This window comes from Ooceraea biroi, chromosome 9, assembly GCF_003672135.1.
Source record: "Ooceraea biroi isolate clonal line C1 chromosome 9, Obir_v5.4, whole genome shotgun sequence".
Taxonomy (NCBI): Eukaryota; Metazoa; Arthropoda; class Insecta; order Hymenoptera; family Formicidae; genus Ooceraea; species Ooceraea biroi.
Window position 1 is genome coordinate 8,325,496 of NC_039514.1, and position 26,134 is coordinate 8,351,629.

General features: G+C 41.1%; 1 protein-coding gene and 1 long non-coding RNA gene across 2 annotated transcripts in view; one reads left to right on the forward strand and one right to left on the reverse strand.

Moving 5' to 3' along the window:
* The window catches only part of LOC105278912 (discoidin domain-containing receptor 2), a 74,852-nt gene that overhangs the window by 36,322 nt on the left and 12,396 nt on the right, over positions 1-26,134 (forward strand). The window contains exons 3-6 of the mRNA XM_011338358.3: positions 15,120-15,222; positions 18,617-18,848; positions 20,703-20,850; positions 25,573-25,737. Of these exons, the coding sequence (XP_011336660.1) occupies positions 15,120-15,222; positions 18,617-18,848; positions 20,703-20,850; positions 25,573-25,737 (648 nt within the window). The remainder of the gene's footprint in view (positions 1-15,119; positions 15,223-18,616; positions 18,849-20,702; positions 20,851-25,572; positions 25,738-26,134) is intronic.
* LOC113562679 lies at positions 41-7,424 on the reverse strand. The gene is made up of 2 exons (XR_003407039.1): positions 3,931-7,424; positions 41-3,836 (listed from the first exon to the last, which is right to left on the reverse strand). It is a non-coding gene; the product is annotated as an uncharacterized LOC113562679 (long non-coding RNA).

Genomic DNA, 26,134 nt, shown 5'->3' on the forward strand with positions numbered 1-26,134 from the left:
AATACTATTGGGTGAATCAGTGTTACATCGAGTGATACCATTTACAGTGACACATTTATATTTATTAATCGATTTTAGAGATTTATCCATTTTACTTCATGTTCACACACAAATCACACGTTCACACTACGCTACGTAACATCTGATACATATTTCATTACTAATGTAGTTAACGTGTTTAAATTATACTAGTTAAATTATAATAGAAATTGGCATGAAAATTGTATGATTATTCATCAACAGAAATGTTGAGAGTACTAAAGTAACTAGTCCTTGACTTTACAATTACAAAATCAAAACTTTTATTCAAGTACGAATATTGAAGAAATGTAAGCTGCGCTATTTAATGAAACGCGCTAAAAACGTCCAAGTTTAAATGGAAAAGCTTCTTGAGATATATTCAGTATCTGATCGAGAACGCTCCGATTATCTGGATCAAAGGCGATCGTTGATTCACGTCGCAATATTTAAACGGAGTTTCTTTTTTGCGGCGCGAAACTTCTTGGAATTTTCAACGGAACTCTTTCTTCGACAATCGATTATCGGTTTATAAAACACCATGGTTTCCGGAAGATCGTTCAAGCTGCTTAAAAAGTTTTCACGATTACTGACGTTTCCGCAAAGCTCGCGATATATAAAGGTGATTGAGTCTCCGTCTTAATGCCTCGCTGTAACAATGATCCACGATAATGTCTAAAATGTTACAATTACGCAAATTTACATGCCAATCTCAGCTTTATTTGTAATTTGTTAAAACGTACTCTCGTTTTATCGTTTACAACAGTTTACCTTTGTAAATTACCTTGCGATATGTTTTGGATATTCACTAATCAGGCAGAATGCCACAATGTTTCTCATATCGCGTTAAACATGGAGAATACATTGTGTACTTGCGTCGTTGTTACATGTGCGGTTACGTCATATTTTACAAAAGGTCAGCGCCATTATTCTTACACCTTCCTCGTGGTAACGACTTCCTCGAGAGTCGACTTAATGGACGAAAGGTCGTAGAAACGTAGGAAGCGACGAGGGACACCCAACGCGTAAAACGCTAGTCACAAATTCTCAAACCACGACGAATCTTTTTGACCCACTTGATTCTATCACAACTTGAAATTAAATTAAAATCTAATCTCTGGAATAACGCTGAAACGTGATACCTCCACCAATAAGAATATTGCACAACGATGTTCTGTCAGAGGATCTTCTGATCGTTATGAAAGTTTCACAAAATGTTTTCAGGCACGAAAATAGGATTCCCAAAAAACAGAAGAAAATTTTAACAGAAAAATTGCAAGCAGATATGAAGAAAGTGCTTATATAGGACCGTAAGAATTCGGAGGGCAAAAGGTAAAACGAGCGGGCGACCATTGTTGTACGAGCTTTTGCCGGTATCAGGTTCTGCTGGCGTTTCCCTCGTTATGGTAAATGGTCTGTCTTCGTGGTTGGGCAAACAGTTAGACAACGACAAGTGCTAGCGTCGGGCATAGTCAGCCGCCATCTCGAGACGGTTTCGAGGACCTCTGCTCTCTGTCCTTCTGTCCTTTGGCCGAACGACAGTTTTGCGAGTGTCGTAGTCGAGATTCTGCAAAAGGTGTCGGGTGAGCTTTAAATGACTGCTAAAGATGCACAAAGGCCCCCGTTGTCTGCGAACAAATCATTTCGTCTCGCGCAATTGAAAGTACATCCTCAAACGCGATCATGTAAACTTTGACTCATACCACTACTTCCGAACGAAAACTCCTTTATTATTCCGAACGCTAATTTTTATGCACGAGAATTCGTTCACGAGCGATCTGTACATTTCCTTCGGTATAGCCTGCTCTCGTAAGTCGACCAGGGGCGTTTAACAACGTTATAACTTTAGTAACTAGGGCAAATTTGCCAGCAAGAGAGATTTCTACACGTCGTTCTACTTTCTTGCCGATAACAAATTAGTCAAGTTCAATATTTGACTTGGTAATGATTTCGGCATCATTCATATTACTTACATGGCCTATCCATATAGACATGTTGCTGTAATTTAGCGAGAATATGTTCAACGTGCAAGAAAATCAATCATGATACTCATGTTTCACAATAAAATTGTAAATTGAGACGCACAATAACGACGAGGGATGTAATATAATGACATTGTAGTTCCTTTCTCTTCTTCACCGAGTTTGATCAACGTCCAATTTTTCTTCACCGTTTATCACGTACCATTGCCAATAGATGAAATTCGCAACATCTTAAGATGGGTCCGGACATGTGTCGTATCACCGTATCGTATCATGATCGCGTATCACGATTAGCTTAGTGTGGACGGTGCGCCGTATCACATCTGCGTATCGTATCTGTGTATCAAAATAATACGCAGATACGATACGACCATGATCCATTTGAAGTCGGTATTTCGCCGAAACATCGAAGAAATGATACGAGATACGGATACAGTCAGTGTGGACGCTTACCGATCCTGAGATCCTGACTCGATTCAGTCGTGTTGCTTCGTCTAGCGATCGCAAAGTTATGGCTAATCCTTTTTGAACAGGTATTACTTTCCTATATGTGGTGTCTATTTTGGAAATCTGTTTCCCCACCAAATTTATCAGGTACTCAAATTCAATGGGTGACATTCTTGTGAAATTTTTGTACTGTCCACTAACAGATTGAAACTTTAAGTCGCGCAATAACTTTGGGCCACTGTATACTTCGCGATTCGCAAAAATTCTTTTTATCCACCACCGTCGTGATTTCCTCGGTTTCTTCAATAAATAATGAAGAAAAATGTAATTAACAGCAGCTAACTGTACAGACATTGTCTCCACAGCAGGTTAACGTGGAACGATACGTTAGATGGAAAACTAATAAAGAGATACAGATAAATGATACGGATACGGATTGAAAGCAAGGCCTCGGCGTATCATTATAACTAACGTATCCATATCATGCATGATACGCGATTATGATACGATACGATGATACGACACATGTCTGGACCCACCTTTAGATGATGTGACTTCGACGTCTCGAGTAAAATTCCTATTCTGTCTCTTAGCCTCCCTCGCCTTCTCGCGTCATCCCGTTTAGCCCGATATCGCGCGCGTCCGACCTTTTTCCCATTTTCCACTAGGCGTTTCTTCCGCCTAGCCATTCAATTTGAAATGCAGAAGAGTTCGAAGCATTTCCGACTAAATCCGGAATCATGTTGTCGTCAGTTAATTCTCGATTTTCTGCGCTATTTTTCGCGCGTAACGTCACTCTTCCGTTGTCAATTCCTCGTGTCACCGACAAAACTGAATTCAAGAAGAAGAGAATAATATGAAAACGATATTAATCCTAAAATAAAATCGAGTATTTGGCTTGGTTTAGTTTTAAACAAGTGGTAATTTGATATAACTTTGAAAATCTTGACAAAAGCTTTGAAATTGCATCGCTCTCAAAATATATAGCTTAATCAAAATTGTAACTGATAGTGCATTTCATATTGGTACTTGTTGCACATCAATAACCGACAGTTATACTTCTGTCAAATGTTGCGATAGAATTCACAATTATATTGGTCAAGCGCATAGATGAATAATGAACAGGAGGTAATGAAATATGTCTCGCGATATAGGAGAGTCGATGTAAGAACGTTTCCTCAGCTTCCGTTCGTCCGAGCCCGTTCTCATCCTCTTTTCTCCCACCATCGCTCAGCTGGATCGACCATCTGCGTCAAGAAGCAGCCCGGCTTTTCCCGGATCTGAAATGCAGAGCAGTTTTCCTCGAGAATGAAAACCCACAGCGAGGTGGAAACCGTCCGTCCTGTCCAAGTCTGAGTCGCACCGCCAGTTAATATCTTTGGGTCTTATCTTACCGGAAATAAAATAAAACTTGCTCGTGACGTAGCTCATTGTCTCCTTAGCCGGTATCTTTACTCGCGGTTATTTGTATTATCCTTTTTACCTCTAAGTCAACCTCCTTCGCGTTATCCTTCGAGTCATGCAGGAAAGAGAATCTATAGTGCGACGTCCAAAGTCCCAATCCGGATTCAGCAGAAATCATAGAACCCTGAAAATTATTCAGATACGTTATATGTCTTTGTCGTTTCAATATAGAAAAAAAACAAGTCCATTCCTGAAATGCAAACGTTTATTGGCAGTATCAATGTGTTTAGAAAAACAAATTTATCAAATTTGTTGAGTTGGAAAATATATCTATCACGAGCGAGTTATCTACTTTTATCGTTTTCGTAATGTCGATTTTATCTGCAGAGAAATACTCTATCGGCGGGAAAACATTCTGTTATGAGTCAGAGCCACGTCGTAGGTCAGCCTTCGACTTTTATCTCTGCATGAATGAAAGAAAACGTCACGCTTCCAGTGGCTCATTGTCTTTTCAACTCATCTTCGTTCGTTCTCTTTTCGTCGTCTAATCTTTCTCGTCTAGTCTTTGTCCAACGCGCTCGGCAGCTCCTCCTAGGCGAAGCAACTTGGAAAAAGGGAATTCAAATGAGCGACACGATGAAAGCCGAGTTACAGTGGCGTGCTTGCAAATAAGAAAAAGGTATGAAAAAAAGGTGAAATCATGCTTTAAAACGAGGAGATTTGACCGAGTTCGTCTTTGAAATCCGTTGAAATATTAAATATCTTTTTATTAATTCCATATATGAGAATGAGAAAGAAAAAGAAGAGAGAGAGAGAAATATTCATTGTGTTAAGATAACTCGCGTTTCACACATGAAAAAATACCGTTTAAATTACCCGATGAGAATGCTTGCAGATTTCAAGCAAGAAAACAATAGTTTATTATCAGCAACACGGAGAATCTCCGTTGAAAATGAATGGCGTTGAATTACAAAGTAACAACAATGTTGCAAAGATGGCACAAAAGTTTGAAAAGAGAAAGATTAATCTTTCATATCGCGAAAAATATTCCTGTATATAACTTACTGTACCGCGTGTAAACACGTTTCACGTTTTCGGTGAAAAATTTCAAAGCCATGCATCGAACGTATAGGTTCGCGCGATCGTTGCACCGAATTACGCTTTGAATACCAGACACGCTCGGGACATGCACGAGCTCCGCCACGTTCGCCATACGCCGATGTAAGTCGGAGCACGATGAAATGTTCGAGTGAGCAGCAAAGTTTAGCCGGAGTTCGGAGAATACATTGAACGAGCTGCCCTATTTGTTGCGTTGGAAAAAGCACTCGCGCCTCTTCTTCCGGTGCACGAAGCCTCGGGTGTGCGTTAGTGGGAGCGCGTGCTCTCCCCATTCGGGAAGCATCGTCGTCCTCGACCTAAAGTCGTGTGGACGGTTAATCTTCGATTCTTATCTCCGCACGGGGATAAGACGAGATGCACCGGCGCACGCGTCGGTCTGTCCATTGTCTCTCCAGTCACCGTCACTTTCGCACCCGCCTCTTTCCCCGGTCCCTTTTCCGCGCGCACGCCCCGCGATCCCGATTTTCTCCGCATAGCCCGGAAAAAGGGTTTATACGATGGCGCGGGGTGGAGAACGTAAGAGCGTAAAAGGACGTCGAGCCGGGCGAAGGGACGATAGAAACGAAGGGGTGGCCGCTGAAAACCATCTTCCGGATAATCGTATTACCCGCTGGCATTGTCTACGGCTAGCCAATTCGAAGTAATGAGACACAGTCGGTTGCGGAGAACAATCGGGCTTCCACGGCGTGCAGACGCCGCGACGTGCCTTCCTACCTTATCCCGCCTTCCTCTTCTCTACGCGTCATCCTTTCCAACCACCCCCTTGCCCGTTCGCCCTCCTACACTTTCGCCTCTGGTTCCTCCGTTGCTATCTTCGCCTCGCCCTTCTGGTTTATAAGGAACACGTCAATCCTACGACCCGTCGTGCACGTTAAGTCTCATCCTATTCCGTTCTCATTCCCCGCCAACAATCGAGCCTCCGGCCGTCCGTACGGCATGAACGCCTCCTCTTTCTCACTTTACGGAATATTCATATTCTATGCTACCTTCGCTGCTACGCGCGATGCATGGCTGAGATACGTAACGCGCGCGCACCACGAGTACGTCAACATTACTGATTTAAGTGGAAAGGTAAATCACAGAGGAATGTTTAACGAGGAGAGCGTTTAATTAAATCTATTCATAACGATTAGGAATCTTATTAGCTTCAAGCGCTAAACTGATAAAAGTCATTTTAAGTTCCCACCTCTTCTTCCTCCCGGGCTTAAAGCTCAATAATCGTTTCTAATAACTTGCAAGTTACCGCACCACCTAAAATAACGATAAACTGAATTGCAATTCTCGAACTTGACACGATATAGCGCAGAGTAAGGGAAAGTTTTATTGAAAATATTTTGTTCACGGGAGATTTCATGGGATATACGTACAATAAATCCCAGACCAGGGTTTCGTTGTAAAAAATGTTGATCGTTTCAGCGAACTATTATATCGGAGATTATTTTTCTTATCACGCACGAAAAGGGGAGTCAGAAGATGAGAAATACAGCGTGCGTGCTTAAATAAAATTGCCCGGTCAGGCAGAGTGAATTGAATGAGATTTATTCTGAAACTTTTTGCAGCTGGTATATCAGTCTCTTTCTCGTGTCAATAAGAATCATTCTTTTTAAACGGTGCTTTAAACTGCAATTACTTCACATCATCTGACGATAATTGCACTTACGTAACGACAGTTATCCGCGCGTTATTTTAATCATTTTTCCTCCAAGCTTCTCTCCGATATAATTGAGATTCGTGAAAAATACTTAAAAATTTGTAGCATCCTGCGCATAGTTGCCAGCGCGGAATTGCGAACCGGCAAAAGTTTTACGGCATTTTCCGGGAGCAGGTCATACGTCCATTTCGTAACTTGGCGATTTATGATGTGCGGAACACGTAGCACGTAAATTCGCGCTCGTATTCCGCGTGTTCCGAACGATGTGATACGATACGCGTTCTGTCAACCGGAAACAGTGCGTGAGATTGGGAGGTCGCTCTGGATAGCGGGAAACTTGTTATACCCTGCAAAATATGCAAATCGCCTTATGAATGACACGTCAATAGACGACGCATGCTATATCAACAGTTAAAAAATATCGCTTCACGCGAGTTATCTATATTTATCAAGATTGTTTAACGCAAACGCGTTCCTTCTCACTTATTTTTCCTGAATAATTTTTCAAAACCCTACCGACAGTTCCGACAGTAATCTTTCCTTTCTACTTCTTTCACCTCTGATTTTCGTGTTCGTAACATCGCCGGACCCTTTCCGCTTCCTCGCACACGCGCGCGCGCGCGCGCGCCACTTCTCAGCGAGATTTGTGGAATTGAATTTTACATATATAATAGCGGGGGCAGCATTCGGAAGCGATTTCCATCTAAAGCGCAAACATATTGTCGCGCATAGTCCAGGCCATTTTCACGAAGAAACATGAAATTACCTGCGAATAGCATTAATAATAACGGGGCCTAAATTAATGCCACCTGTTTAAATTTAACTGCTGCCCCCCCCCCCCCCACCCTCCCCACGCCCGCTGAAAACTGGTTTGAAATTGCTATACGGTGACTTCACTTGGAATTCTATTGTAGTTTCCCTGTAATACACAAGCGCGCATTTGGTCTTTAACTTTACGACGTTCTTCCGACTCGCTCGTTACAATAAACACACCGTTACGATGGACGCCTCAGAAGCCACTATGGCACAGACTCCCGGCCTTAATATTCCACGAAAGTGGCCGGGAACAATTTCGCGACTAACGCTGTGACATATTAAAATGTGCGCTACCGTTTCTTGGTAGCTTTGAAGCTTAATGGAAAATTCGTTAGCCGTTAAAGGTACGCGTATCTTGAAAAGTACCTTATAAATTGCAAATATTAAACCATTCACTCTTTCTCTCTTTATACACGTACCTTTCTTTGTAACGTGTACACGGCTTTTTGCTACGATATATACGATATAAAATGCGCATTTTACATAGTTGTGCTAATTAAACGCGTATTTATATATTAAATAGCGCGTGTACTGCATTTTGAAAACTATGTTTGACCCGTTATCATTTTATGACGTGATCTCCGTAATTGTTTATTCACTTTATTACAATATATTCTCGCGCAACCCGTATTGCAATTATTCACAGCAATTATTCACAATATAATACAATGATAATCCAATAATAATCAACGTGGGAGAAAGTAATAAAAAGAAAAGGAAAAAGCGTCTGTGAAACTGCAGCGGCACGCTTTCTGTGCGTAACAGGAGACGTAATATTTCACATAGGTACGCAAAGCGCAAAGGAACACCTACTAGTGGTATAATAAAAATCCTGACGAACCGGATGCTTATGTATCTGCAAACTGTAGAAATATACGTCGCGTTCGCTATTCTATTCATCGATATCCCCCGAGTATCGGCAGTTGATGTCAGGGTAAGAAATTCACGTTCGGCCAGACACATCCATTTACGGGGTAAAATATGGCCTAGTAGCGTGATGCTTTTCCGAATGACATGGTCCCCCCATCGACATCCGTAGAAGAGGCCGGGCGCGCGTCACTATACATATAAAACGTATGGATATGTATTATTATATTTGCATACGTTACTCGTGCGTTTTCGTCGCCTGGAGGAGAGACTCGGAGGAACGGAGCCCTCCATCCTCCCTCTCGCATCAGGCAGTGCCACGCAGTGCCTGTCTTCTCCGTGGAATTGCCGACGTTGAGGGCGCGCCTGGAAAACGGAAACGCGAACGTGTTTCGTGTTAACGTCGCCGCGAACACACTCGCAGATGGCGATCTACGTATCTCACGGCACGTAAATCCGACTACCCGCCCGCCCCCCCCCCTCCCCCCTGCCGACAACCGAGGGCTGTTGCGAAGTTCTGTCGTGCATTTCTGATGGCTATCATTTGGTATTGTAATCCGGACACACCGGGACGAGAGCATGTACGCGATGATAATGGACGAATAATCGTTCAGTCCATCGACGTACACCGCTAACACGATTTTCGAATTGCGCCTCGGACTATGCCGATAACGAGCCGATGGAACGACTACCAATTATCTTGTAATAAGCCTGACGAATGTTCTCCGCAAACAGAGAGAACCGTGACGTTGTATCGCGCGTTACTCGAGTGTATTCATTCAGATGTCAGCAGCGTGTCCGTTATATGCATTGTTACGTAATGTGTGCATTCTGCACGATGCAGGTACGGTCTGTTCGGCCGCACATCGGAATCGATGTAGCGGTGCAATCGCCTCTTTTAATCGTGGCTATAAATAAGAATCGATAACTCCTAAAAACGGGAGACCGGGGGATCAAATGCGGTTCGGAGAAACATGGCCATGCCGTTGGCCCAGGATCAACTATCCTCGCAGTACCATTCGTGCTTAGCTCGAAGGATTATAGGCAGGACACCTGACGTGCTCCCATCGGTCCGAGCGAATCGAGAACCAGACAGACGCAAACAAGAGAAGATAGAGGGAAAAGAGACTGAAAGAGAGGGGAAAAAAAAAAGATTTTGCCCTGGCGAAGTGGAGTTCGAACAGGTAGCATCGACCCTCCGATCCGGAATCCTTATTTCAAACGAGGACAAACAGGAGGAATCGCCGGGCAAAAACGAGACCCATCGGTCACCGTACGCTGTTCACCCGTGCGGACAAACGTAACCCGGAGGAACGGAGAAAGCCGATTGTGCAGAGAGCGTCGAGACACGAAAGTTTCCAAGCCGGATTTTCATTCGGTAGTAACGGCCGGCAAAGTGGACCAGGTGACGCCGTGACGCAGGGGACACTTGGCAGAGAGAGAGCTTTAGCATATTTGTGCGAAACGTTAACATCCACCCGCATGCCGGATTAACTGGACGATTGCACTTTCTGCGTGATTTGTCTCGGAAGCTAGCAGTTGTTCCCTACGACTGCTGCTGTGCCAGACAGACCGATAATGTGATCTGCCAATTATTTTTTCTAGAGATTATAATAGCGTGAAGCATCGCTGTGAATTGTACTCGATGGAAAAAAAGCGAGAGAAGAATTCATATGCTATGAAGGAGTACATATTAGGGGTGTGATTTAGTTTTGAGGGTTTTTTTTGCTCAAAAACGCATGTATTTCAATATGATAATGAATGAATACCTTAATCAAAATATTTTCCTTCGTTTTCTATCACTTTTTCCCATCTTTCTGGCAAGAGATGGATTCCACCACGATAAAATCACTCTTCTTTTCAGTCGATCCATTCGTCGACGAATTTTCGCACTTCTTCCAAATTATGAAAGTGTGTATCCTCTAAAGTGTGTTGCATCCACCGGAACAAATAATAATCGCATGGAGCGATGTCCGGAGAATACGCGGGGTGCGGTAAGACTTCCCATTCAAGCTCTAATAGTGTTTGTTTCACTGATAACGCAACGTCAGGTCGAGCGTTGTCACGAAGAAGAATCACTTTCCGTCGTTTACTCGCAATTGGTGGTCGTTTTTGGTCCAATGCTTGCTTCAACTTGTACAATTGGTGTCGATAACGATCAGCCGTGACAGTCTCATGCGGATTTAACAGCTCATAGTACACTATCCCACCAAATACAGAGCGTTACTTTTGAACCGTGAATATTGCGTCTCTGAGTGGATGTTGATGGTTCGCCTGGATCCACCCATGATTTTCTGCGTTTCGGATTATCAAAATGGATCCACTTTTCATCCCCAGTAACAATCCGAGACAAAAGACTCTTCTTTTTTTGCCTGGCGATCAACGAAATGCAAATGTTCAACCGGTTCGCAATGGCACTTTCCGATAATTCATGTCGAACCCATTTCCCTTCTTTCTGAATTTTTCCCATTTCATGTAAATATTTGGTAACTGTTGTACGATCAACATTTAATGCTCTGGCAAGTTCTGAAGTGCATTGTGTTGGATTTTCGTCCAATAATGCTTGCAAATCTGCATTTTCCCGTTGTCCCGAGCGTTCTTTGTCCTTCACCACTTTTAAAGCGTCTAAACCAGTATTCACACGTCTTAATTGATGGGGCAGAATCACCATAAGTTTCCACAAGAATTCTATAACCGTCAGCCGTAGTTTTCTTTTGATTAAAAAACAAAAGCAACGCATGTCGAAAATGCTGTTTCGGAAGTTGCATTTTTACGATGATATAAACACGACTGTTATTGCATCTATTGCTATAATGCTACTAAATGTGATGGATAATGTGAAGACTGTAAGAAACAACAGTTATCGGAAACAGCTATTGGAACAAACTGACACTACAGCCATCTGTTGCAAAACCCTCAAAACTAAATCACACTCCTAATACATCGTGGGACGAAAATACGTTGTGAGAAAATTGCCGAAAATAAACGGTAATGGAAATACGGTGTATTTACAACGAAGCTGCGCACTGCAACAATTCAAGTTATCTTAATACGTCGTACGAAGCCCGTTGGGAAACGTTGGGACAGTGAGACAGTGGGAGCGTCAAGACGCGTATCCGCCAGTCCTGAAGGTGTCTTCGTGGCGCTGACTGTGGCCGAGGTGTCCGGATTTCCGGCTGTCGTGTCCTCGGGTTCGCCAAATTGCACGCCACCTGGCAAGACGAATAGTTCGACGTGGAATGCGTCGCAATGAATCCACGAAACGCCTCGTATACCACCGACCTCGCGTCAAGATTCTCCTACCCGGACAATGGTACGAGAGCTGTTACTTACTGGCATTGTAGTCAAGAGGAGCACACAGACACGCATTTCGACAAGTGCAGGCTGAATTGCAGAAAACGGACTGATCTCGAATAATTGGCAAATACTTTAAAACTGTGAGCGATTCAACGAGCAAATTGCTAAACTCGTTTCATCGAATACCTATTGATATATACAGGGTGTCCCGGGTTTTAACCGACAAACTGCGGGAGCATATTCTACTAGTGGAAATAAGAAAAAATTCTTATATCTAGTTTGCTTAGAAATACTTTATTACAAAGTTATAAACCAATATTGAAAAGAAATATGAGATAAGTAACAACGGATTTTTTCACAAAAATATAAATTATCTACGCAATGATTTAGTGACGCATTTCAAAATGTTGTCCTTGCACATCGATACAAGCTAGACATCGACGTAGTACAGAATTTGTTACAGCACGACATTCCTGAAAATTTTGTTGCATCTCAGTAACTGAATTAGTAATTCGTTGCTTTAAATCTATCTGGTACTCTCCTGTTAGGAAATCTACGTTGATACTCTCGTACGGCAGCTCGTGCATTTCCGTCACAGAATCCGTAAACGAAATGAATATCGGTGTATTCCTCATTTGAAAACACTTTTGGCATTCTGATAGTAATTGCTAGTTGACACGACGATTGAAATCTAACAGCTACTGTTGTGAAAGTAACAATCATACTGAATCGTTTCAACATAGTGAACATGAATACACGCGAATACACATAACATAAACATCTTCGACCTTCCAAATTCTACACTATGTTCCGTTGTTACTTATCTCATATTTCTTTTCAATATTGGTTTATAACTTTGTAATAAAGCATTTCTAAGCAAACTCGATATAAGAATTTTTTCTTATTTCCACTAGTAGAATATGCTCCCGCAGTTTGTCGGTTAAAACCCGGGACACCCTGTATATATTATACATATACATGTTCGTTTATATTCTAATTTTCTAGATATTTCAAATAAATTGTGTGAAAATATTAAATGTATTTTTATTAGAAAAAAATCCTTTACTTAACTAAATTGTTGTCCAACGTTTCGTTTTGCAGCTCTCCTGTTATTTACGCGTTTATATCCGATAATTTGTATTTCTTATTTGCCAAGATGATGATGCTCCTCCGTCGCACATCCTGTTACGTAGCCTGCTTCCGTTATGCAAACTACAAACGCCGATATGATACGGACGATCACGGACGACAGCAACGTATCACCTCTCTTGAGGGTTGCGTTATTTCGCGTCGTTTGTGACTAGCGCGACCGACTAGGGCTTCCAGCATTTTCGATCGAACGTTTGACATGTGTTTCTCTTCGCTTATCCGCTCTATTTGTGGATTGGAACAAAACGCGAAACGAAAGAAAGAATATTTGTGCAAACCGAAGGGAAAGATGGAGCGCGCAAATTCTATGAATACGTTCCTCCTTCCTTCCCCTCGAGTCCAAATGTGTCCATGCGATTTCAACTCGCAGGTACAGAATGCTTGCTCGTATTCGAGGGGTGGTTACGGTACGCCCCTTGTTGGTACTGCAACGCGACATTCCAAAAATAGAAATTCGATACAAAGTTACATGAAACTTGTTACGAAAAGTCGTGTATGCTTTCGATAGCGCCCCAATTCTCTTTTATTAGTTAATTTAATCTCAGACACTGGATGCACGTAATACGTCCATCGTCTATTATTAAGATCACGCTCTGTTCTTCTTTTTCCGATGGCGGTAAATAATAAATTGACAAACAACTTTACACCTACTCTTGTATATATAAAGAAGGGAACTCCGCTCAACTGCACTTCATCTCGTTCATTGATTATCATCAACACTTTCTATATAGAACGTGTGAAAAATGCGGATAGTTATAGTAAGTGAAAATCGTACGTCACGGCTAATAGTGACGTTATTACGGTTATTAAAAGATTTTCGTTATAAATAGCGACGTCTCGCCTCATAGACTAGCCAATGAAACCTACGTGAAAAAACGTTTTTCATAACGTAACTCCTTTTTATTCCGTTCTCTCTATCTCTTTCTCTCTTCCAGCGATATGCCCGCTTTCCTAACACCGCAAAGCTTTCCTCCGCTTTCGAATTTTCGACCCGCGCTTGAGAGATCTATGAAGTTTTTAGTGGATTTCGTTGTAACGTCGTCCAGTAGATTTTGATAGAAGTACCGTCTTCGCAACGTTACCTTCCAGCGCGGACCATGGCAATAACGACAATCACAATGTTTATTGCCCGACTTCCTGACTTTACCTCCGTGAGAAGAAATTCCTCTCCGCTCTCCTGGCCGACTTGGCCCGATCGTTTACTTCTTCGGATCCCTCTAAGAGGGTTGCCGAACCAACATAAACCGCAGAGCTGACAGGCATGCGAAAAGATTTAATCGACCATACGCGTGCTCACGTTCGATTGTATGCTGCCTGAGACCAATAAGAGCAGGCTCGTACGCTTTCGAACGATTCTTCCTGTTCGCTGATTTGAGAACCGGAAGATACGTTTCTTTTCGCATTTTCTTCCCTCGCTTCAAGCTATTCACTATTTCGCGTATGTCTCCACAAGTATAAATAAATCGCACGGCTAAAATATCCTCCGGATATTTATCGTGCACAAAAGCATAAAAATGTAAGAAACATCGTGATCGATGTGTTGTATAAATGGCATAATCTTCCCCGTTCGTTCTCCGTTTTATCGGAGATTTCAGAGTAGGAAAGACCACAAGCCAGCTAAATTTAATCTACGAGCATACGATAGCGAGTGTGCGATAACGATTACCAATATACGCTCCGCTCGATCTTTTCTTAATTATAAATAAAATCGCGAGATAGTGGATCGCCGCTCGATCTCGTAAAACAAATTTATTTAGGGCGATTGATCCTCGCGCGCGCGTTGCTGCGGCATGAAGTTTTCCTACGGCGGACGGGGCTTCTCATTCAAGCGCCGCAGCTTTTTGTTGTCTAACGAAAACTTTAATGGAAAGATTACAACCGAATGACAGTAAACGTAACGCGAATTGAAACGAGTGAATGAGATCGCTGAAAGACTAATAAGTATAGTGATTGGATAATATCCCGGCGGCGATGCGCCTCGAGGCCTCAAGCCATTTGCCACTTATCCCAACTTTGCGAACAACGATTGCGACGACGACGTCGTAATTGCTGTTTACATTCGTGATTCCCGTGGATACGCTCCAACTTTAAAGAGCGGGCTTTCTACCGGCGTGCACGCACAATGGCGCGCGATATCGCGCACCATTGTATCCGTTTTTTAATTGATTGATTTTCCAGAATTTTAATTAATTTTAATTTTAGTTAATTGATTTTCCACAGTTTGTTGTACGAGATTTAATTTCGAACCAATGAATTATTAAAAGCGCACACGAAGCGTAAAATATTTTTGGATCAATCATAAATATTAATTTTGATGATCCGTGAAATCGGAAGCTCGTCTATTGAACGGAAACGTCATCATGTTTCAGGATCATGCAACCGGTCCTTGGGGATGGAATCGGGTGACATACCGGACTCAGCTATCACTGCATCCTCGTCGTACGTGACGAACGTCGCACCGCGGAATGGCCGGTGAGCATGTTACTTTCATCCTACCTACAATGTTAAAAGATACACACACTAACCAGTTTTTAATGCACCCGGAGAAGCACCCGTAGATCCAGCCGTCCATCAGCCTGTAAATTTAACGCACTGCCATCACCCACGAGTGCGCCATGCATTATTTTCCGTCCTCCCTATCTATCCCCCGTATTTTACGCAGCTGTCGCGCGCGCGTTCTGTTTATAACTCAACGATCACATTCATCTATCTATCTATCGCGAAAGTTTGCTTTTTCCGAGCAGCGGAGATATTGATTCAGCGCTCGTCGGAAATTTAACTTATTCAAATCTAATTTCCCTGAAGTTACACGCGCCTAGGACGCTGCGACTATCAAACGTACAATCCGGTTACGAGAAGTAGTAATCACGTTTTATGCGAGATGCAGAGAGCGGCGTGACATTTCTGCGAATGCAATCAATTGTTGCTTGTAAAAGCAATGTTTCTTATACGTAAGCTATAACTTTACTTTCGCGAGCCAATTACGTAATCAACGCTATAACTTTAATTACGATTTTTTAAAATTAAAATTTTATCACATAGTACCCACGAGAACTGAGCGGATCGCAATTAAGCAAAATATACAGTATGTAAATTGAGAAATGGATTGTTCCGTCGGATTATTACGTTCCAGCAGCGGATAATTAAAGCGGTGGTAAAGGACGATCATTGATCAGACGTCAGGCGCGCTTGATAAATGAGTACCGCCTGAAAGCTCAAATACGTCAAATTATTAGTCTGTGAGGGGAGAAAAGTCGTGCATATATACAGGGTGGCCCATTTTAATTTATACAGTCGATTTTTTAAAAAACTAAAAGAGATACGAAAAAATGTTTCAGACAGACATGTCACGATTTCGAGGGGGACATAAGATGATACCATTGGTTTGACCTTGAATAGTCGTTTGAAGGTCACGCGAAGATCACCTTCAATTTCTTAAATTGAAACCCCAACTTTTTATTGCAGATTCTTAAAATGTCCTCAAAACTCATCTTGAAGATCATTTTAAGGACATAAGATGACATTTTTCGGAAAAATGTTTCAGACAAAAGTTACTTACTTTTCGATGGAGAATAAGAATCTGCAATAAAAAGTTGGGGTTTCAATTTAAGAAATTGAAGGTGATCTTCGCGTGACCTTCAAACGACTATTCAAGGTCAAACCAATGGTATCATCTTATGTCCCCCTCGAAATCGTGACATGTCTGTCTGAAACATTTTTTCGTATCTCTTTTAGTTTTTTAAAAAATCGACTGTATAAATTAAAATGGGCCACCCTTATATATATATATATGTATATACAGGGTGTCCCATTTTATATTTGTCAGTAAAATATTTCGATACGACGTCGTTTCAGAGAAAAATGTTTCAGACAAAAGTTATATGGCTTCGAGGGGGCAAGATGATGATATTCTCAATTTAATTGTAGATGGCGCTACTTTCGAGATTTCATCATGGCGGCCATTTTTTTAAATGGAAGTCGATTTTTCCCTCTAAGTGAAAGTTATAGCTGATAATGAGGCGAATACAACGGTTTTTTGTTTTTTGAAATTGGACAATTTTTCAGTGAGTTACAGCGTTCCAAAGTATACTGTTTTATAATTTAAGTATACACATAAACCAAATCTTGTATCGAAAAATGTTTCTTACAAAAGTTTTATGACTTCAAGGGGGACATAAGATGCTGCCACTGATTTGACCTTGGGTGCACCTGTCAAGGTTTATGCGAAGGTTAACTTTTTTTTAATGGATCTCTTTATTTCTCATTATACAGTCTTGTAGCTTACCTCGAGAGCTTTTCAAAACACTATATAAAAGTATTTTTTCGTTAAATATTATTCGAGTTATGAGAACTACAAGTTACAATACTGCCGGCATTTGCATTACCCAAAGTGTACCGTTCTATCAACTATCCTACTTTTAGCGCTACCCAGGAACAACGGCGTGGACGTAGTAGGTTTCTGTTTCCTTCGGGATGCTTTATTAATGTGAGTCCCCTTACCTCTTACAACTGGGGTGCTTGTTTAATGTGAGTCCCCTTGCCTCTCACAATTGGGGTGCTGGAAAAGATGTAAAATGTAAAATGTGATTTGATTCTATGAAATGACCATGGAGAGACGCTATAAACTTTGAAACGCTGTAACTCACTGAAAAATGGTCCAATTTCAAAAAACAAAAAACCGTTGTATTTGCCTTATTGTCAGCTACAACTTTTACCTAGAGAGAAAAATCGACTTCCATTTAAAAAAATGGCCACCATGATGAAATCTCGAAAGTAGCGCCATCTACAATTAAATTGAGAATATCATCATCTTGCCCCCTCGAAGCCATATAACTTTTGTCTGAAACATTTTTCTCTGAAACGACGTCGTATCGAAATATTTTACTGACAAATATAAAATGGGACACCCTGTATATAACATATAATGTATACATAAAAGGAGTTTGGCAAAAAGCATTTCTGACGTATATTCTTTAAAAACTTGTAATACGTGAGGATAGGATAGACGCTTAATGTAATGAAATTGTATTACAAATGCGATCATGACACGTTACATTCATCGTTCGTAGCCGAAATGTTGCAATACGAAATCCTTGAGCATTGTGTCTTTGAACAAACAAACGTTATTCGGAAATCAATTGGCAAAAAAGTAACCAGAGAAAATCTCGGTCTCTGGCAAAATTAACTTTATTATCAAGTGAAAGATGCCACTCGAGCAAAGGGAAAGAGAAATGGTTGAGGTAGCGTGGACTTTTATTAGCACCATTTAACACAAACGTAAATGATCGACGGAAGAGGAGGAAACGTGAGCGAAATGGTGCAGGAAAGTAAGAGCGTGAGTGAATCACGGATTCACCGTTTAAGTACACTTTTCAGACGATGGAAGTTCTTAAAATCTAGAAATGCTCTCGTGAATTGTTCTTCTTAGTTCAAATGATAGTAACGGAATTGCACAATATAATTGTGCAGGCGGACTTTTTATAGTCGGGAAGACAGTAAAACGATAATTCCGTGGCATTCTCTAAATGAAAAGGCTAACGATTCTCTTGCGCATAAAAATACAGCCTTTTATTTACAAACTACCGTAGACGAGGTGATAATTTCGTGCATTTCCAATGGTTTTCCCGCTGTAAATTATATGCACCGTTTACAAAACTGTCATTCTGCGAGTGATTCTTATAGCGATTATTTATTGGTATTATCTGCCAATGGTTTTCCCGCTGTAAATTATGTGCCGTTTACAAAACTGTCATCCTGCGAGTGCTTTTTATAGCGATTATTGGTATTGTTTTCCTTCTCTTAAACTACATTTGAATTTCTATTTAAATAAAGAGTTTAGCACATCAATAATATTTTCCGTAAGTAGACTTCGGACGGAAACCGCTGGCGGTGCTTGGTGCCCGAAAATGCAAATAGAGAAAGGGGTTCGCGAGTGGCTTCAAGTCGACCTACAGGGTGCTCATGTCATTACTGGTGTGCAGACACAAGGCCGCTACGATAATGGCCGCGGTCAGGAATACGTCGAGGATTACACCCTGGAGTATCGACGTCCCGGCTTCACTCAGTGGCGCCGATATAAGCGCTGGGACAATGTAGAGGTGAGCTAAGAGACAAATATCTCTTAATAATACCTATAAGGAAAAGATGTCAGCAAGCAAAGCTATTTTCTAAACTGCCGACAATTTAGAAATCTCAATTTATGCAAACAGATGCAAATGACGCGTGGAATAAAATTATGAATATCTGATTGAGAATGCCTGATGGCAAATTGGAATTTTATTTCATCGAAATGACAGGAATCTCGAGACTCACGTTGTACGTCAGGAACACGGTTTGAACTCTACTATCTGCTAACGATGCTTAATTAATAAAACTTTTCTATGTCAATTAATCATCCGTAAGGAAAGCTTCTCGCAAGACGGGCATAAAGAGAAATAAATGGTTAAAAAAATTACGTTCAATTGCACAAGAGTGGATAATGAGTTTCTCATTATAATACGTATATTAAACGAACATTTATATGTATATACAATTATCTATATATTAATTTTCTATATATTATATAGAAAATTATGTATATAAATTTCTTGAGATAGTAAAGCATCCAATTTAGCAAAATTTTATTTTTCATACATTTATCGTGTTATTATTTCATTCGGATGTGTTATTTGATATTGTATATCGATGCAAAGTGACCATAATTTAAAATATCATTTTTTTCACAATATTGAATAAAAGGTTAATAAAGGTTTATCAAGTACCTTTGAAATTCTCTAAACTGAAAGACATGTTCTTATAACATAATATCACGATCTCTTTGTTTCATGGTTGATTTCCAAGCTAGAGCTTTGCACACAACCGCCTTTTTACCGTTCATACAATCCGAGAAACAGGGAAGTGAGAAGCGGCAATCGATAAGCGATCCACTCTTGTGCTGGAATTGCACGTAACGTCTTCGTACCGTAACGTATGGTTAAGCGTCGCTAAAAGTGCAACTTCCTCTTTTCAAGAGCTAGACATTTTCAGCTCTTTCTCTCTGACTCTCTCTTTTTCCATCTTTGCGAGCGTCCCTTCCACCAGCGCATTCTCGAATATCGCGTTCAAAATTGAATCACGTACCGCTACCTTCGATTATGCCCCTTTATCATGAAATTATTCCATCACGATCGCGTTGTAATCGATGTAACTTTGACGTAAATGTGCTTTCGATTATCATCTCATTAATAGCTACTTTTATAGCTACCGATAATAACAAAGTAATTATATTCACGTTGGAAATTTTGCATTACATGTATAATATTATATGTATAATATTACATCTTATTACGAGTATAACGAAATACGTACATAATAGGATGGAACGGAGTTGAAATGAGACGAGCCGAGTTAAAATACAATAGTATCGCAGATAAAATTTTGCGTTTAACTGACTAGCAGAAATCGTAACGACTCGTTACGCTAATGTCAACTCTAGCAGTGTCAGTTTATGCCTCGAAATTTTGCCGGGAAGTTCACATTTAGCACAATCCGCTAAATGTATTATCGTTGAGATACCGATGGCTGTCATCGACGCGAGATGGATGTTCCGATATCTCCATTCGGGAAAATTAATGACATCGCATATATGTAAGCGCACGCGCGTACATCCGCCAGTATTATATTACCGATTTGAAAATCAAAATGTCTATAAGTACCGAGAAAATTTCAAGCGGAATGTCCATTATCGCTTAATCGTGTTAACGCTATATGATCCTCGTGATAAGAGTTATGCCATCAAAGCTGTCGGAAAAAGCTCGTTTTCCCCGTCAACGAAATAAGAAAGCATCGATATTTCGCGATGCAGCAGAGTTGTTAATGAACATTTGGTGGAACGGTGGTGTCAATTTACGCGCGACGTATCGTAAATTCCATTTTTTCACAACTTTGTTAATGCACGTTGCACTGATTCATAGGTTCTGACCGGCAACAGCGACACTTCCACCATTGTGTCACACAAATTGATTCCACCTATCTTCGCCAGCCACATCCGGATCTTGCCACACTCGGAACACAGGCGTACGGTTTGCCTTCGTATCGAATTCCTAGGATGCCGAGATACGAGTAAGTGTTATAGCGCACGAGAAATCATTTTATAACGCCAGAAATGACTTACCTTTTAATTGTTACCACAATTTTAGCTGTAACCGGCGTGTGTCGGTCACACGTATACATGCATAGACGGAATAAAGTTAAATGCGTACGATTAGCTGCGTCATTTAAATAAATATATTTTATAATGTGTCGTTTGCAAAGCGAGCAGCGTAATTTCACCGACAATTGGCATGATGATGACAATTGTCGATTATGTGCTCATCGAAAACGCTCTTACGCGAATGAGCAAATGTTTTCATTAACCATCACCACCCGTCGGATGAATTTTTGCGCACAAAACGATTGTCCATGCATGACGAGCGCATCTGGATATTGCGCGAGCAAATTATCATTGAAAATGACATGACTGAGATAATACACGTCGAATATTGTTATCAAACCGTCGGTATTAAAAACGACCATGTTGCTGGCGAATCAATAGTTTACGGTACAAATCGACAAGCACAATAAGGAAACATATAAGTGATCCGTAAATATATGTTTAAACATTAGAGCATTTCAACTACTTAATATATTATATTATAAATATCCGAAGTGCTAGAGAATACTTGGGAATACCGGAACGACATGTGCAATCGCCTTACACGTGGTCGCACGACGAAGACGCCACATCGCTGGACATCCGACAATTAATTTCCAAATTGCAATTTCATTTAATTTAGCAAGATGCCGTTGAGACGGCAGGGTGCCGCCGGCTCTAACTACAGTGCTAGATCCTATTAACGTTCGTAACAGCGTTATACGGACGAGCTCATTACTGGGTCGGCCTGGTACATTTGTTTTTGACCTAGTTCCAGCACTTAATGTCCCTTATACAATCAATGCACCGTTAGTGCTCACACAGTGTAAACGGAATTTACGTAAACGTGATACGATAAAACTGTCATGCTTTATTAAAGCAACAGAAAATTAAACGATCCGCTACTTTTCTAGATCCGACCTTTTTTGATCGATGTCAAACGAATAAACGTTCTTTCCAATAAATAAATCACACGAGTTTGTATTCCGCAATTTCTCAAATTACGGCAGTTCTCACTTTAGACTTGCTTTAGCATGCTGAAATAATTTTTAAAACATATACCAGATTTCAGTTCATTTTCCCTCCGCGCTTTTGCTTTTGATGTAACAAAGTAACGAATGTTAAGTATTCGTGACGCATACGACAACCGTTCTCATAATTTATGTGCGGGTGCGTGTGTTACGTATAACAAACATGCTGTGCGCTAGCACAATGCCATTTACATAAATTTGCATACAGTTTCTTTTCTCGTCCGTATTATTTCACTGGGCTTCTAAATTCAAGGCATAATTTCATATTAAAAATATGTATGTATGTAGGAAAAATGAAGTAGAAGCAACGCGATAAGCGTATTCTCGATAAACTGTTGCGAAACGCGCAGGACCTTGCGATATTGACAAATTTCCTTGCATCCTTGTTATCTGACCAGTAAACGGATATTTGCATAAATCATTTTTCTAGGCCGCTAATATCCAACAACAGCGAGGTCGCACACGTTCGAGCGATGACGTATGTATGTACGGCTAGCGTCGTGGTGTCGAGCCGGTAAAACGGCGACATGAGGGCTTTCGCGCTATAAGAAGTATTCGGAGCGTGTGAGATCGAGCCCGACTGGGCGGGTATGCCGGATTTATGGCGGTCGTGCACGGCATCTGGTTAAAACAACGTTGATGCCCTGCCCCGAGCCGGTCAACACGAACGATTACTCCCGAATCGCGGGGAACACGGCCTACCCGATGAACGTGCTACAGAATCCACGACATTGTCCCCTTGCTATTGACATTCGCGGTCTGACACAGGATACGAGTACGCTGTGATACAGTGCAATCGAGACGGCTTATATACACCGTCTACTCAAAGTATGATATCGCGCGCGGTTACTAAAGCGGTCATATCGAAGTCTGTGTTACCTGGGGTGCCTCCGGAACGATATACGAAAAATTATACCGTTCATACCGTCGCACAGTGGGCTAGAATCGAAAAAAGCTGGCCAAAAGTCGAATTTTTTCAACTCTTGGAAATCTGTGCATTTCGACCTTTTTTGATTCATGGATATCAGTATTTTCAAAAATGTGAATGGAGTTTCGTAGGAAAAATTTCCTTCCCATTAATCAACAATTAATAGGAGGCAACGCGTTAATGTTCCGAAAAACGAATTATGAATGAGTATAGGCTATAGCTTACATTCTTGTATGCGGATGCAAATAATTTTGCTTTTTACTCTATAAATAGAATTGAAACTTTTCCCAAACAGTTATAACCATTAAAAATGTTTGTTCATCAATTTGTGTTAATCTAAGTTTTTGGTTTCTTAAAATATAAGAAAGAAGTAAAGTTCAATATCATTTTTTTTAAATAGCTGTAAAAGGCTGTTTGGGATTCTTGTTTTATCATCTTGTGTAGGATTCAAACTAAGTATTTCCGTTTGAATTGTGCACACCAACGCACACCTTTGCGTTATATACAGGATGTTTCATTTTAATTTTCATATCGTAATAACTTGAAAATTTGGCGTTTTGGTAAAAAATGTTTGAAATGAAAGTTGTAGGTTTTTAAGTGAAGCATTACGTAGCAATACCAGTATGACCTTGACAGTGTTGTCAAGATCATGTACAGATCACCGTGAAATTTTTAAATGCCGCGAAACGTACGACGCGGCGCGGTAGCGACTGTAACTTTCAAGCTTCATAACTTCGAAGTATTTAACGGATAAATACTTTGTTATAGTGTTCTGAAAAGCTCTTGAAGTAAGCTACAAAAATATCTAATGAAAACTGGAGGTTCCCATTTAAAAAATTCAAGGTGACCTTTGCGTGACCTTGGCAACGCTATTCAAGGTCATACTAGTATTATTATCTAATACCTGATTTAAAACCCTATAACTTTTATTTGAAACATTTTTTTCTAAAACGTCATGTTTTCGAGTTATTACTTTTGGCCAGCTTTTTTCGAGTTTAGCCCACTGTGCGTCGCCGAGTTGTCCTCACGGTCCCACGCAAGAGATTCGCGCGACCGTACCTCCTATTGCAGATCAGAGAAAAATCATTTACGAAGAAAGTTGTTTCGGAGAAACAACTTTTTCATCAGAGCCATATTCTTCGATCAATGTTCGGTGTTCCTTCACGTGTACTCGCCGAAAAGTGTATTAACACCAGACTTGTTAGGAAATACATTTTGCTGAGAAATTGCTCTAACAATCCCAATGAAAATACGCAATAATTTCGGACCACGGACGGAAAGGAGATTGCTAGAACAGATTAGATTAGCGGATTGCCAGATTACAGAGTAGGGCCCCTGTAAGAGCAATGTTTCTGACGCGTGCTGAAATACGACGTCCTTTAATAATGTACCTTCAAAAATGGCATCAAAAGTATCAGCGACACATCGCTGAAATATTCAGTCAGTTTACACGAACGATCCTCGAGCACGTGAAAAGTGCACGCCAGGAGGTGGCTTCGTTGCCTCGAATCGCGGATTAATTTGACTCGCCATTTATTTTCTTATCGTTAACTTATTTACGTTAAACTGTACAATTGTACAATTTAACTGTATTGTGCCGCTTCGTGTGCATTTTTACGTATCGAGTGAGATTCATCGCACTAGAACGTTGTAACACTCCTCTACGTTCAGCGTACAGCATTTTCTTTAGGAGCGCGCAAGTATCTGATATCTTGATTAAAAAGACGACTATTATATTCGAGAATGAGGTCAGGCTCTTATTTTCATACGTACGATCGTACAATTCCTGTGTGTTAGATGCCGGTTGCAGAACAGCGGCATGGCGACGAGGCGTTACGTTGTTCTAAGTAAAATTATTACCTCCGCGTCATCCACGTGACACGAAATCAGGCAAAGGTACGTTGACCAAAACTGGCTTGACCACATCGCGTGACAACGACGGCCGGTCGGCCGGCCGCGAACCGTATATACCGTGAAATATTAAGAGTAGTTAAGCGATTTTGAACACGACACGGCAAAGTGGGCGCACCGCCATTTTTGCGGCCCTTTATTAATTTCCCTGCTACGAAAATTCAGCCGTTCGTCCGTCGTCGTTGCGGACGTCGCCCGAGCTTGCCACCGAGCAAGTCGTTTTAATTAATTTTAATTGATTAATTTTAACTAAGCTCCTACCGCCGCCGCCGCCGCCGCGCTTCGCGGCACGTTATTAAGCAACGCCACTTCATTTTCGAAGTGTATCCGGAAACTGGAGCAAGGTGTTACCGCTCGCGAACGCTGTACACACTAAATTTCGATAAAATGGCGCAAGTTCGTAAGACAACTTTTTATTTTTAATTATCGTTACGATAATAGGTTGAAGCGAGTTTCTACGAGGAAAGATACGTTTCTTCCAATTTCGAGACACACGTAGGAGGTGTCGCGTGAAAAATTTCAAAAGCTTGCTCTTTCATCGAGAGATTTCTTGCCACCTTGGTTATCATTCTCACTTCATGCACTCTTGTTTGTAAGTATCAAGGTGATGCGCCGTCATTTAACGTGCGAAAGAAGAAAAGACATCAACCGGAGACAAAACAGGGCTAATAGTGTGCTACGAAGTCAGGTGTAACGTAAAAGTTTGGGAGACGAGCGTGTCTTAAAAGAAAACTACCGTCACGGAACGATTGCCATGCGAAAACTTTGTTTGTGTGTTTCAGGCGGCATCGTCAGCTACACCATACCAGATGCTTCCATGACAGAGCTCAGTGATATTTCGTACGACGGTAAGAGGCAGGACAACTTGTTGACCGATGGCTTAGGTTGTCTAACCGATGGCGAAGTCGGCGCGGATGATTACAGGGTAGACATGAGAGACAGAAGAGGTAATTGGGTGGGTGGACACACACGGGGCTGTTAAATAGCGAAGATACTAAAGATACTTTAGCAATTTTTGACAGCAAGATCGTATCAAACGTAACACGGTATCTCCTGTTGTGTTGCTGAAGAACTTTACGATCGTAATATTTCGTGATTATGCGAACCATGCCGTATTGTAGAAAACTTTGCTCTCAATGTATTATAAACATGCTTTACAACTTCACCACGTGCGTGAATTCAAAGTGAGAAGTCTGTCTTGCGCAACGTAAATTTCTTTTGAAAGTTTCTTCCGTCCTTTCTACGTTCTCTTATCAATAACGATAAGCTCGTAAAACCATCGCATCGGAAAGAAGAAATCCTCGTGGAAATGACATTTTGTTTGCCGCAAAATGGAGAATCGTA